This window comes from Acanthaster planci, linkage group LG21 (assembly GCF_054643075.1).
Source record: "Acanthaster planci isolate LZ-2023a linkage group LG21, COTS_SCS, whole genome shotgun sequence".
Taxonomy (NCBI): domain Eukaryota; kingdom Metazoa; phylum Echinodermata; class Asteroidea; order Valvatida; family Acanthasteridae; genus Acanthaster; species Acanthaster planci.
Genome location: NC_141797.1, coordinates 9,643,836 through 9,656,570, shown reverse-complemented (window position 1 = coordinate 9,656,570; position 12,735 = coordinate 9,643,836). Strand labels below are relative to the sequence as shown.

Here is a 12,735-nt window from a genome sequence, read left to right as displayed (position 1 = left end):
TAACCACTTGTATACCTGCACTCTTTGAATTTGCTGTTAGATTGACGTTGGGGCTCAATCGTTTAGAGGAAGCGTAGGCGTTTTGCCCTGCGCAGCAAAACATACGCAATGCTATCGCCCCAGGTAAACCTTTGCATATGTACTGGCCTACCAACATTAATTCCTTCCTTGTGCCTCTTTGAAACACTAAGTTTGGAAACCGTACGTGACCTGCATTTGTCTTCGAAACTGTTACGGATGCTACTAAGCATTTCCCACCCCTGCATCTCTAAGTCTAGACCAAATACTTCCGAACTGTGCCAGTATGGTGAAGGACTCTTGATATGTTTCACCCTATCAAACGGCATATTAGGCGTCTGCGATTATTTTTGGTGGCTGGAGTGCGTGCGGACATAAATAGTCCGCGCCGGAAAATTACGTCTGGCTCTTGGATCAATAGAGGCAATGATCCAAATGGAGAATCACTGAAGACAATGTCAACTTAGAGTATAAGGCCTGACGGCTGTTCCATGCGCGAAGTTGGGGAAGCAAAGATTGTACCCAGACATCTAAACTACATGTATTTGGATACCACTAGTCATAGTCAAGCAGCTGGTCATCACGTACTGCACACCCTTTCGTCACCTCATCATCACAGGAATTGTTTCCCTCTCAAGTCTTTGCCCACCCGTATCACTGTGCGGGTTAAACAAAATATGCACGTGTAATGTGATCAGTGCCGATAAAGCGTGAATTTCGCTACATTGTGAGTTTCGTTAATTACAAATTGCCTAAAAAACGTGCTCAATTGGAGAAACGAAAAGTGAAGACCTATAGCGAAAATGGACAAAGTAATAACGTTTAGTCTTGAATCGCGTCTGCGCACATCATCTTTTTTGTCGCGGTTGAGGACCTAATGCGGGATTAAAAGGTGCCGTAAATGGTCGTAAATAACTAATAATGCCTACATCTCGGCACACAGCAATGTCGTTTGGATATGGAGGAATGCACTTAACCAAGCAGTGTCCGTCTTCGGTTTGCTCAAGTAAATAAAGAGAGATGGAAATAAAACTGCGAGGTTCTGTTGATGCCATCATCACGGTAACGACTCAGTACGCAAAATGACTCATGCACTGTCTGACGCGCGCTCGCCCCAACGCCTGACCTTCACCCCTGATCAGTTCGCATTATCACGCCTTACCATATTCAGCTCGAGTTCCGTATTGCTGAATCCATTTTTAGACTTCAGAAGCAATTATTTGAGAAACTTCCTCCAGCAATTCAAGACGACATTACTACTAACTTTGGCAGTGGAGTGTTTAAGATGATGTCGATTTATGACTTTGAAACTGAATGCCAGATACCACAGTGGGCCTACAACTAGCCTTCAGCAAGATTAATTTGATTCACGAACTTATATGGCAGTGTTATATTCGATTCTAGCACAAGTCCACAGGTCCCTTCCCACAAGCCCAGTCACAAGTCCCTACATAAAGCCAGTCACGCGAAATAGGGTGAACAGTGACAAAAGAATGCTTTTGTCATAATTTTATTTTAATTGCTCGTGAATTGGCTTAAGACTGAATGACTTGTGATGGACTCAAATACAACATTGCCCGATTGTCAAATCTTTAAGCTCATTGTCCACTTGATCTTGGTATGGGTTTTTAAAACACACGGAATCTACTCCGATTAGCCACCATAACAGCGGTAGCACTGCTCTCAATGTACCAGGCAAAATATGGGACGGAGGGGTACCCCCCCTTACCTGTCCAATCCCTATACACACTCTAGACTATTGTTACCTAACACATCCCCCCTAAAAGTCTGTAAAGAATTCCTGAGATTCCGATCAATCAATGACCAACGCAAAGGCGGGGGGGGTCTCTCCGTCCCATATCTCGCTTCAAATGGCACTCAAATGCACATGCTTGACGCACGCGTGCATTTGGCAAACCACGGACCCTTTTGATCGAAGAGGCGTGTAACGCGCGCGTACCACCTGTCCTGGAGAGTTGCGGCACCTCAGTAACGGCTTCTAATTCTGGTCGACGAATAACGCTATAGCAGATGACTCTGCCATGACCAGATTGATTGATTCAGACAATAACCAATCAAGAAAGAATCAAATAGTACAACAAGCAATTAAACAAGCCTCCTTGATCACCCGCTCATTTTATCGAGTACAGCAGTACCCCAGACTTTAATTAAACCTTGCTGTGAGGGATTAATCCAACTCCTCCAGTATTGTGACATGATAATAGCTTTTAGGAACATCCACTCCATTTGCCTTTATTTTGTCTTCCAAGGGTAATGTGTTGAATGCATCATGACCCAACAGCAATTAGTTGGTAACTACCCATCCTTCTCCAAGAGGGGAAGTACTCCGTTACTACTTCATATACTCCCAATTCATCAAATCTGGAGTCTTGACTGATAATCTGCTGTTCTGCATTATGCCAAAACTTATTTGTGCACCAAGCAAACTTCAGAGAGGTCGAGAGGTTACATGTTGAGCTAATGATTAATGATGCTTGTACTAGTTCAGCGTCCTGGCTTCTTTGACAAATTACGGAAATGAACAGCAGGCAGAAAAGTGAGAACTGAGGACTCATACATTTTGCGTATCTTTCCAAGAAATGCATAATTTTGTTTTCGTTTCATCACACTGCGCACACAATCCTCAACTTCCGAAGGCTACAGTTGCACGTAGTTTAGTGATGAACATCTCCCGAAATTCTGATGCTGCTGCAAGCCGTGCTGATGTTTTTTGTTATTAACTGTTTCATGTTGCACAAGATCCAGCGCTCCGCAGGACAACTAAGTATGGATGGAGGAGTTCCCTACGTCAAGCAGACCGGTACATTCTACTGTCACTGCAGCTTCTCCAACTCAACACAAACTATCATCGGAGTTACGGATCCACGTAGGACTCAGCTCTCCTGGCATTACACGGGCCAGCCGGGAGGCCGGTTCTTGCGCATGAGGAAGGCTATCCGGCGAGTCATCTCCTGGTTGTAGATGCGACGCATATTCTCGTACTGCACCCGCTTCCGCTTCTGAAAGGGCTTCTCGTAGTAGCGGCGCCGCCGGACGTCCTCAATGACTCCTTCTTTGTTCAGAGCACTGAAAAAGAACATTGGACAGCAATGATCACCTGAAGAACCTCTCCGGGGGGGGGGTGGAGGGAAGGCACTCGCCAACTAACAAGACAAGTTTTCACCTGATTTGATGTCGAAGAAACCTGTCTGTCTGCACAAGGGCAGGTACATGTATCACAATCACTGCCTGTCTTGTGAATGGATAACTAAGCCACAGGTGTTTGAAATATTCACCAGTTACGCTCAGCAAACCTGACACACAACGTTACTTACTTGTTGAGGGTTCTGTATGCACCATCAACATCACTGTTCTTCACAAACACGGTGCGTGCGATAAACCTCAGATGTTTGCTCATGTTGTGTGCCTTTGTTCAGAGAGGCCTGCAAAAAGGTACAATTTGAAAAAGTCTGTTTCTAGTGTTGGGATAAAAATGTGACAACATGAACATTCCGGTACGGCATTGGTCAGCATCATGCACGTGTAAATGTTAGGGCGCAGTGGGTTGATCTGAGCAGGTGCTTGATCTTTGCTTAATGGGTCAATCGCTAACAGGTTGTACATGCACACTAGTAGCCATCTTTCAGGTCAATGCTATACCCCTGTGGAACACAAGCGCTGACCAGGGAGATGGCTGCCATGCATAACATTTATGGCATGATTTGTGGATTATTCTGCCATCAGCCAACTAGGCCAATTGCCAGGCATTTCTTTCTGCATGTAATTCAAATTTGCGGCAGGCTGTTTCCAAACCAGAGTAATCAAAGCTTAAGATTTAGGCCAAGGCCTATTGCTACCATGACTACAGACATGACAGGACTATTTAGGCAACTGTGCAGATCGACCAATACCACTCATCATAAACACGTACGTATGTCAATTGATTTTGTCAATACGGGCATTTCATAATAGTGCACCTCAAAGAGTCTGCAACGTGTTGACCAATCACAGTGTGCTAAATCTGTCGACCCTTCCCAACCATACATTGGGTCGACAGATTTCGTGCACTGTGATTGGTCAACACATTGCAAACTCTTGGAGGCATACTATTGTGAAACGTCCGCATTGTTACGGCCAAAACTTGTCATTATTGCTAAAATTCATGCCGTCGATATGGACAAGCATGAACAGGGACATCAAATTCAAAAATAATGCTATTTCAACTCTGCACGAAACCAAAAATCCAGTGACAAAAAAATCCTACATACCGTTTATAATCATGGAAACAATATTAACAAAGGAATGAACAGATGGAATTTACCAATACAAACCTATTTCTATTACAATTTTGTGCGAGTTTCGATTACAAATTCCGAGTCGTGCGTGATCAATGCCAAGAAATGTAAGTAGTCGGGTTCTTGTTTGGAGTCGTATTAAGGATGTGTGATAGCGTCTGGTTACTGACAATGACACGCATTGGAATCAGTGCGCCCTCAACGTTACGGTAAAATTAACTTCTTTGAAGCTTCGTTTGCAGCGGCAAAAACGAAGCAAAGAAAATGGTGAGTGACTTTCTCTTTTCTTTTTAGACATTCACCCTTCCCTGGCAAATGTCATGCTCTTTCCCACGGATATGACGGGCACCTGCACATGCAGATTTTACCTGTGCCCTTGTTTTTCGCGAGTGCCTCTCCGGTTTACCAAAATTTGTTGTCAAAGTTGGAGGTGTCCTGGTTTTGATGGATTGCCTTAATGCGCAGTTAGTACGCAGTTCACGTTGCCGTACATTGCATATCATGAACACAGCATACGTAGACAGGTACACAGCGTACATTCCATAGCGAGTCACGGTTCGACCCTAGTGACCTTGTAATCTTCTCTTGAATGGCCCCCGGATAGGGATTTTTGTGCTGTTATGTGATTGTTGAAACATTGGTAGAGCAAGGACCAAATAACAATGGTGGTATTCCGGTCCCAGGGAAGCCTTCTAAAGGAAGTGTAGGCCCCGGGTCGACGGAATTGGAAGGGATGGGGGGAGGCTATACATATATTGCCATTAATTGCCTTACACTTGACGAAATTTAAAGGGATTATTCCAGGTATTAGGGGTCCATTTTTTTGTGTCCCTGTCACATCTGACATTTGATTTTGTAAGTTCAGAACACATTTCCTGATCTCCGAGAGTGATGAATTCGTGCAAATTACCTACCAAACGAATAGTTTGAAATCAATTCTGGTGATATTTCCATGTAAACAAACGTCAGATGTAACAGGAACACAAAAATGCCACACTTTTGGACCCCTTATTTCTGGAATTACCCATAGGTGAGGTTTGAAGCTTTGGAAAGAGTTCCATATACATGTATGGACGCCACTGAATACGTACCCTGTGCACAAACCCTTTGAGACTGGTTTGAAAATTTTTAAGTGATTTCTGTGTAAATAACCTGTTTTTTTCCCTTCTAAATGGAACTTTTCTGGACATGTTTTTACTTTCTAATGGCCAGCAAGTCACTGTAGGGAATAATTACTAACGTCTGTAAATAAACTCTTCCTGAAGTTTTTTACGGTGAAGGTAGCAAGTTAAGTAAAAGGTTTGCAGTAGGCCTAGCACCATGCAAGATATCTCTTTTGTGAATATAGGCCTATGTGGTTCTGAAAAAGAAGTCATCTTTCGGACCTATGCTTTGTCCGTCGTTACTTGTAAAGCCTACCCACTTTTTTGGGGGGGGGGTGTTTTTGTTTTATCCAAGTCTTTTGATTTTCTTTTTTCTGTTTTTTTTCTTTTTTTTCAGCCTTTTTCTCTATTATTCATTTGTTAGAATAAACCTTTCCTCTCAGTTTTCATTCAGTCCCCTTTGTTCTCTCAAAATCGATATCTCAAGTCTTTTCCTGGTCAAGGATGAATGCTTGAATTTAGGATGTTTTCAAGCTCCTCTGTCAAGTTAATTTTGATTGAAACGTTAAATAAATAAACTAAAAGTCAGTTCGAATGGGAATTCTTTTCTGTGAAATTTTTTGGCATCTTTATAATCTTTTCAGCACTCATACACGTCATGCATGGAGCTGAGTTCCAATCAGGTGGAAATTCTTTCGTATCAACATTAACTTTTTATTTTCCTACTGAAGCAGAAAGCCATACTATATGCGTTTCAGTCAGGCTTGAAAAATTGGATTAGGAACAAGCATCAAAGTGAAAATGCCCTCCCCCCTCTCCTTTTGTTGGTAGTGAAAATTCGGTGTCATGTACATGTATTGGTAGGATACAACTGGCCGCAGAGTCGGGTAAGAATTCTATTCACTGCTGAGTTTAGTTCAGAATTTATGCAGCGATCTTAGGCAAGTCGGAAAGTCATCGAACAAAAGCTGTGAAAATACTCGGCTAAGAAAAAAAAATGAATCATGACTTATGTACATAAAACCACAATGCGATATCGAGGATGAATTGTAAATGTTCAATACGAACAAGAAAATTTCTCACAATTCCAACTCACCAAAAAAACCCCCAAAATATGACCAACAAACACATACACTGCTTTGACGAATATCTTGAGTATGTAGGTTGATCCATGGAGTGATAATCCCCAGTTTTATTGTCCAACACTGTATGGACTTTTTGACATAAGTTTACACAGTGCCATTCTATGGAACTACTTTTGCTGTTGAACAATATTTCCCAGGTGCAAATACTTCACTCTTATATCAGAATATTTTTTTCTTAAATTCAATGACTTGAATTTTAAAGAAGCATTCACAAGAAGGGAATGTCACATTGTTGTCGTACGTGTGTACGACCGTCGGCATACAATTCCTTATTGAATTTTATTTACTGGAAACATTTTGCTTTCAAAACATGTTTGGTTTTGACTGGGAAAGAAAGAGAAAGCTCTAGGAAAGAAAATCACGTAGCAGTCAGACTTCATTGAGCCAGGTTCTCCCCACTTCAGAGGATTGATCAAAAGCCAGACAGTAGATCAATAATTAATTATGCATGAAATCGGCTGCCCGGTCCTTCTGAGCATGCCCAAAACAGGTCCTGTAGGAATGACATGTATTTCACAGCCTCTGATTGGCTCACCTGCCTGCTGCTCCCCTGCCCAGCATCTTCAGTCTTGTGCTGGTTCAGGGGCCATTATTAATTAAAGGGCTTTCTTGGAGGTGTCAGTGGGGCCCTTGCTGCATGGCCGGACAGACAAAGAGCAAGCCAGCAGAAATGCAAATTAGAATGACATCATAGAGTGGCTAGTATGCTCCCTGTTATGTACTCATGTACGTGTATTTAGGCATAAACATGGGAGAAGTGCATGATCTAAGCGGTGATTCACATTTCTCATTGTAAAATAGCCTGTAGCCTTTGAATTTTTGTAAATTATAAAATCTCTTCTGATTCCATATGTGTCGAGTTTTGTTTTGAAAACCTATTGCCTTATTTCCTGCAAGCACATTTTAAATCAAAGCAGAAATTTTAGCTAAATGCACATTTCTACGAGCCTTTTTAATTTTTTTATGCTTTCTGATGCTAAATTAAAAATTCTTCGTTGTCACCAACGGATGAAATTTGTAGCTGAAGTTCTTTTGAAATATTTGCTATTTTGAGCCAATTGGGTTCGACAGCCAAAACCGTGTTCTGTGGATCCGCAATTTTTCTTATCACCCAATTTCCACTACAGGAAAATAAGTTGCTCATTAACCACATCTTTGTCAGCAAGAGAATGAGCACAGTGCGTGTGGCTGTAGACCACACCTCTTTTTCAGTCAACCAACAAGGAATAAAAAAAAAAGGACTTGATGTTTGTGAGCATGTTCATGTCGATTTGAAAGTACTGAACACAGATCAATTTTTCACTCAATGTTTACTGGTAATGTACAACAGATTGGCTATTCATGCCCCAGCCACTTGCATTTAAATTGGCGTCTGGTACCCTAGTGTGATTGTCAACATTAACCTCAGTGTATTTGACTGATTAATGATTGCAGCGTCCTAAGATGCTTCACCGGTTGACCTGGATTCTTATTTTTCATTGTCTCGGATTGGTGCGCATGGTTTGACACTGAAACCATGTTGGTATTAACATGCATGACTGTACAAGATATGTGTGTACTGTCAAGAAATAAAATACCAGCTGTGAAAAATATTTCCAGCAAGACCAGCCCTTCATGTACCAAGAAAAGATTTTTACATGTAGAAATCCCCAGAAATTTCTTTTCTTCTTCTATAAATTCTCTTTGTTAGTGAGAATGGTGTGGAAGTAGATGCACATAATTGCTTCATTGGGAACAGTGCATTTATAATTTACATGTACATCTCTTGTGAAATGGTAATTGTTGTATTCTCATAAATAGTTATCCATGGCATGCTCACACCAATAGATATAATAATAATATGCATTGTAAATACAACCATGAATTATTCATGGTGTCCAGTCATTAGTGCTTTATGCATAAGCCATAAATTGAAATGAATATTCATCAGTTTGCATAACAGAACTGTGGTCCATGCATACTTGTCATCAGTGATTGAGTGACAGCTCGATATTGCCTTTGTTGCACAGTAGTTTGCCTAGATCCAGCTCTACACCAAAAAAAAAGACTATCCCAAATGGAAACAAAGGAAAATAGCTAGATATACATAAGCTATAGTTACCTGGTTACCAGTGTTGCTGGTACACTGTATTATACCAGTTACTATTAAGAAATTTGAGATTTTATCTGGTGATAATTGGCATGAGTATAGTGTAGAATTTGGTCACCTGAATGCAGAATGCTAGATCTTTGTTAATTTATTTTTCAATTTATTGATTGATTGTTAATTTTTTAAAAAATCAACCTCGTCTTGTTGTTAAACAGTAGGCCCTATAATTTCAGATGTTTCCAGTATAAGATGGAGAAATGTGATGTCATATTACATGTAACTGCAGAGAGTAGGGCAAGAGATGGTCGATGCGATGATGCCTGAGACATTGTCTGTTGAACATTCGAAATGTTGGTGTTTTACATTTCACGCACCTTTTCTCAATGTACATGTGTACATGATGAAATCACCTGTAGCATCAATGCTAAATATGGCACAGTACATGCGCGTGTATTGTGTTTTGATCATGTTAATACTATGATGGCATCCGTCTAGTCGCCATGACATTTTTTCCCCACTCTAAGCAACACTGCCACCCGCTGAGCGGGGTGAGCATGTAATGACCAACCAGGCATACACAGCTAGTAACCAGTAGCCATATGGTCCATCTCCCACCTCAGCAGCCAGATTATGCTGATGAGGATGAGTCTATGGCTAATCATAATAATCTACCCAGGCTGTCTCATAAGCCCCAGCCTCCCCTGCCAGTCTCAGTAGCCCCAGCCTCCCTTGCCAGACTCCCACCCCCCCCCACTGGCTCAGTATTCAAACAAGCATCCATTATGCTAATTGTGACCATGGTCTATGCTCCTCTGTGGGTGCATTATAATATCATTACTGTCCCCTGAATGGAGGATGTGCGCATAACCTGGCTGAATTTCTCCCATGTGCTCTAGCTGACAGAGCATGTGTTCGGTATCCATTGCATAGAACTCTTTAATACATATTGCTTGAGGAGGAGTCTGTGTGTCTACCAGACCAGAGTGGTGAGTTACCTGAATATCCTGCTTTGTTTTTGGACGTTCCAAGGCGTAATTAGTGTCGATTGTATCAGCTGGACGGTTATCAGTTGTTGTCTGTCTTGGGTTTTGATCTGCGGGTCTTATCCCCTTGCATGTTTTCTGGGGGTGTAGGTGTTTACAAACTCACCTCAGTAGGAACCTGTGGCCTGTAATTAGTGTTATTGTGGTGTCACTGAAGAAACGAATATCTTGTAGCTGAAGCAATCATGTAAATTCATGGGTTACTCTATAGGCAAGGCCTGTTGCACACGTGTGGTCATTCCTTTTTTTTTCTTTCTCACAAAAGCAGAGAACTTCATCTCCATTTTTCCTTCAAGAATTTACTGAAATTAATGTACAGACTATCTTTGTGTGGCCCTCTACCATACATGCACTGTGTGTCAGGGGACTGACCGCCTTTGCAGAACAGTGGTACAGTCTACAATACTGTGGGTACCAGAAGGGGTGGAAACCATGCCAGAACTCCCGTTACTTTTTGTTTGTTTGGCATACCGGTATCTCTAAGGTTTGAACGAAATCTTCATGTCCCAAGTTTCATCTCTTTAATTAAAGATGCTTTAGTATTGTTTGTGTGGATTTTTCTTTCTTTTGTCTGTCAATGCAAAGTTCATTTCTATGAAATACAGAGTATTATTCCGTAGTAGAAAATATTTGGGACAGCGTGACAGTGCTCTGTTGTCGTGCTTTTCCACACAAGCAGGGGCGATATCAGCCTCCAGAAAGGGGATTGGGGAGTTGACAGGAGCCTCTGCAGAACTTGTGCCAATGGGCGCACTTTCTCTTTCAACAGGGTATCAGATATTGGTGCCCTCGCTGGCCGGCACCATGTCCAGGAGGGAAAGTTTCTTTTCTTAGGGAATTTTGGACAGGTTTGTTTGCGGGTTTTTGGGTGTCCTCACAAAATACTGGGTCCCCGCAGTAATTGTTGCTCGGCCGTATTCAACTCTTTTATTTTGCGGCAAATTTACCGCTGGATCTGGAAGAGGGACGGACTGTTTTGAAGAATGTCTCTGAGTGACGAATTAGGGGTAGGATGTTGTGTCAAACCCCATGCCCTTCCCGTACACCATGGGTTGAGATCCGGGGGAGGGGGGGTGTACCCCAGCCCCACCTTTTGATCTTAGCTAAATACCCCTTGTCATGCCGGTACCAAATATAACCACCCTCCCCTCAGACTTTTCAAGTCACTGACTATACAGTACATGTACATACATGCGCACCCGTAGCCTACCCCACCGACTCCGCACTTGCCAGCGTCGGAACCTCACCTGTGATCGAGACCACTCTAAGCTCAATGAATGAATACAAAATCTTCCCTCCCCCCCCACATATGACAAGAAATCTCCGCCCATGGTGCACATGACGTGCAACGTGACGGCTTACATGTATTCCTTCCTATCCACAGACAAGAATCTAATGCAAACTGTATCCACGCTACCGTATCTGATGCCATGTCCATATTTCTTGGCTGTGACTTGAAATTACAGTGTGTTCACAAACATGTCCATACCGTGGTGGGGCAAATTTCATAGAGCTGCTTGAGCAGAGAATTTGCTTAAGCACGAAAAAACCTTGCTTGATAAACAAAGGTTACCAGCTCAAACTCTATGTGATTGTCATGCTAACCAAAAGACATCACATCACATGGAGTTTCGGCTGGTTACCTGATTTATCAAGTAAGGTTTTCTCGCGCTTAAGCAAATTTTGTGCTTAAGCAGCTCTGTGAAACTGACCCGTGGTTGTAGCTACTTTCCCGTCACATTGCGTGCAATTTCTAACTGCAGTCAAGCAATACATTAGGAAGTTGCCTTATACCGGTAAGTTATATTACATGTACCAGTATTAGGAAGATTTTCAGGGTAATAATGCGAACCTTATTTAATGGTGATTCCACATGGCACAGGAGTCATGTCAAATACAGACTTTCCACATACATGTATGTGCCTGGACATTCGTGTTCATAAATTCTAAAAATCACTCCAAATTAACGCGTCTCAGTGTCTCTGCAGTATGCAACCTTTTGAAGATAATCAGTTTACTTGCTGGCAATCCCACGTACGGTACAGTTTCAGTCCACAGACTTGACAGCTGGACACTGCGTATACATCTGTTTTGATTCTTTTTGTTAGTTGGCGAAATTTAATGCTACTCTGTCCCCTGTACATTTGGCGCAACTTCTCTGCCAACTGTTGAGCAGCTCGGTGAAGTTGACGCTGGGTTAAAATGTCAGGAATTATTTAGCTACCGTACATACATGTACGCACAAATGTTCACTTTGTAATCCCAATTAAACTCTCATTTTTTCCATGCTTCATTCATTCACCTGGACACCTGTGATCATATTCAGAAGGTGAGTACCTATTGTATATTGAATAGGTGGAATGTTGACCATTTCATAGTCTGTCCTATCCATTTTGTGACCTTCAACCTTTTAGGGCGCATGTACTGTACATACCATGTGTGGCTAGATAATGGTCATGCTTGTCAAAAGATTTAGCGTAGCTTTCCCTGTGCTGTAGTAATGGTTGTCGAAGTACATGTGTCGTGGCGCAGGAGACAGTCCTAGAACGACTGTACATTTACTCACATACATTGTGTAAATCCTGGTTTTGCATAGATACAGCGTAGCATCCTAATTCTCTCACAGCTCGGCAGATTTCTTCCATGAGGAAGACATATTATTTTACCTGTACACATACCGTTGAAGACTTTGTGTGCACATCTTGCTTTTAGTGAGTCACATCAGAGATGGTACATGTAACCGCGTTTTTAGGTAATACATGTACTTACCTGGATGACGAGTTGCTGGTTCCACAGCCTGCATTGAGCTTACGACTTCTCACAGGTGCATGTGCACGTATTCCTGATTAGCGTTTATTTCTGTGGTTGACTGAATGCATGGTTTGATGATTAGGCTGCGGAAGAAAAGGTGCATGAGGAATATCACAAACACTGCTGCACAAGTTCACAAAGGAGGCCCACCTTCATGTATGAAAGCTTTCTTTAGAAAATCCCGTCATTGTTGTGAGCAGAGTTGCCACCCAAACACAGCGAGTGATTTTT

At 42.1% G+C, this 12,735-nt stretch overlaps 1 protein-coding gene across 5 annotated transcripts; it reads right to left on the bottom strand.

Moving 5' to 3' along the window:
- Nucleotides 1–2,150: 2,150 nt before the first annotated feature.
- Nucleotides 2,151–12,732, bottom strand: LOC110981116 (small ribosomal subunit protein bS21m-like). 5 transcript variants are annotated; one of them, XM_022238364.2, is made up of 3 exons: nt 12,463–12,732; nt 3,354–3,461; nt 2,151–3,105 (listed from the first exon to the last, which is right to left on the bottom strand). In XM_022238364.2, exons 2-3 carry the CDS (start codon nt 3,434–3,436, stop codon nt 2,928–2,930), a joined length of 261 nt encoding a protein of 86 aa, XP_022094056.1. In that variant the 5' UTR covers nt 3,437–3,461; nt 12,463–12,732; the 3' UTR covers nt 2,151–2,927. The 5 variants fall into 5 exon arrangements, with proteins under 5 accessions (XP_022094056.1, XP_022094057.1, XP_022094054.1 ...); XM_022238365.2 differs by lacking the exon at nt 12,463–12,732 and adding an exon at nt 4,682–4,919; XM_022238362.2 differs by lacking the exon at nt 12,463–12,732 and adding an exon at nt 4,350–4,491.
- Nucleotides 12,733–12,735: the final 3 nt, after the last annotated feature.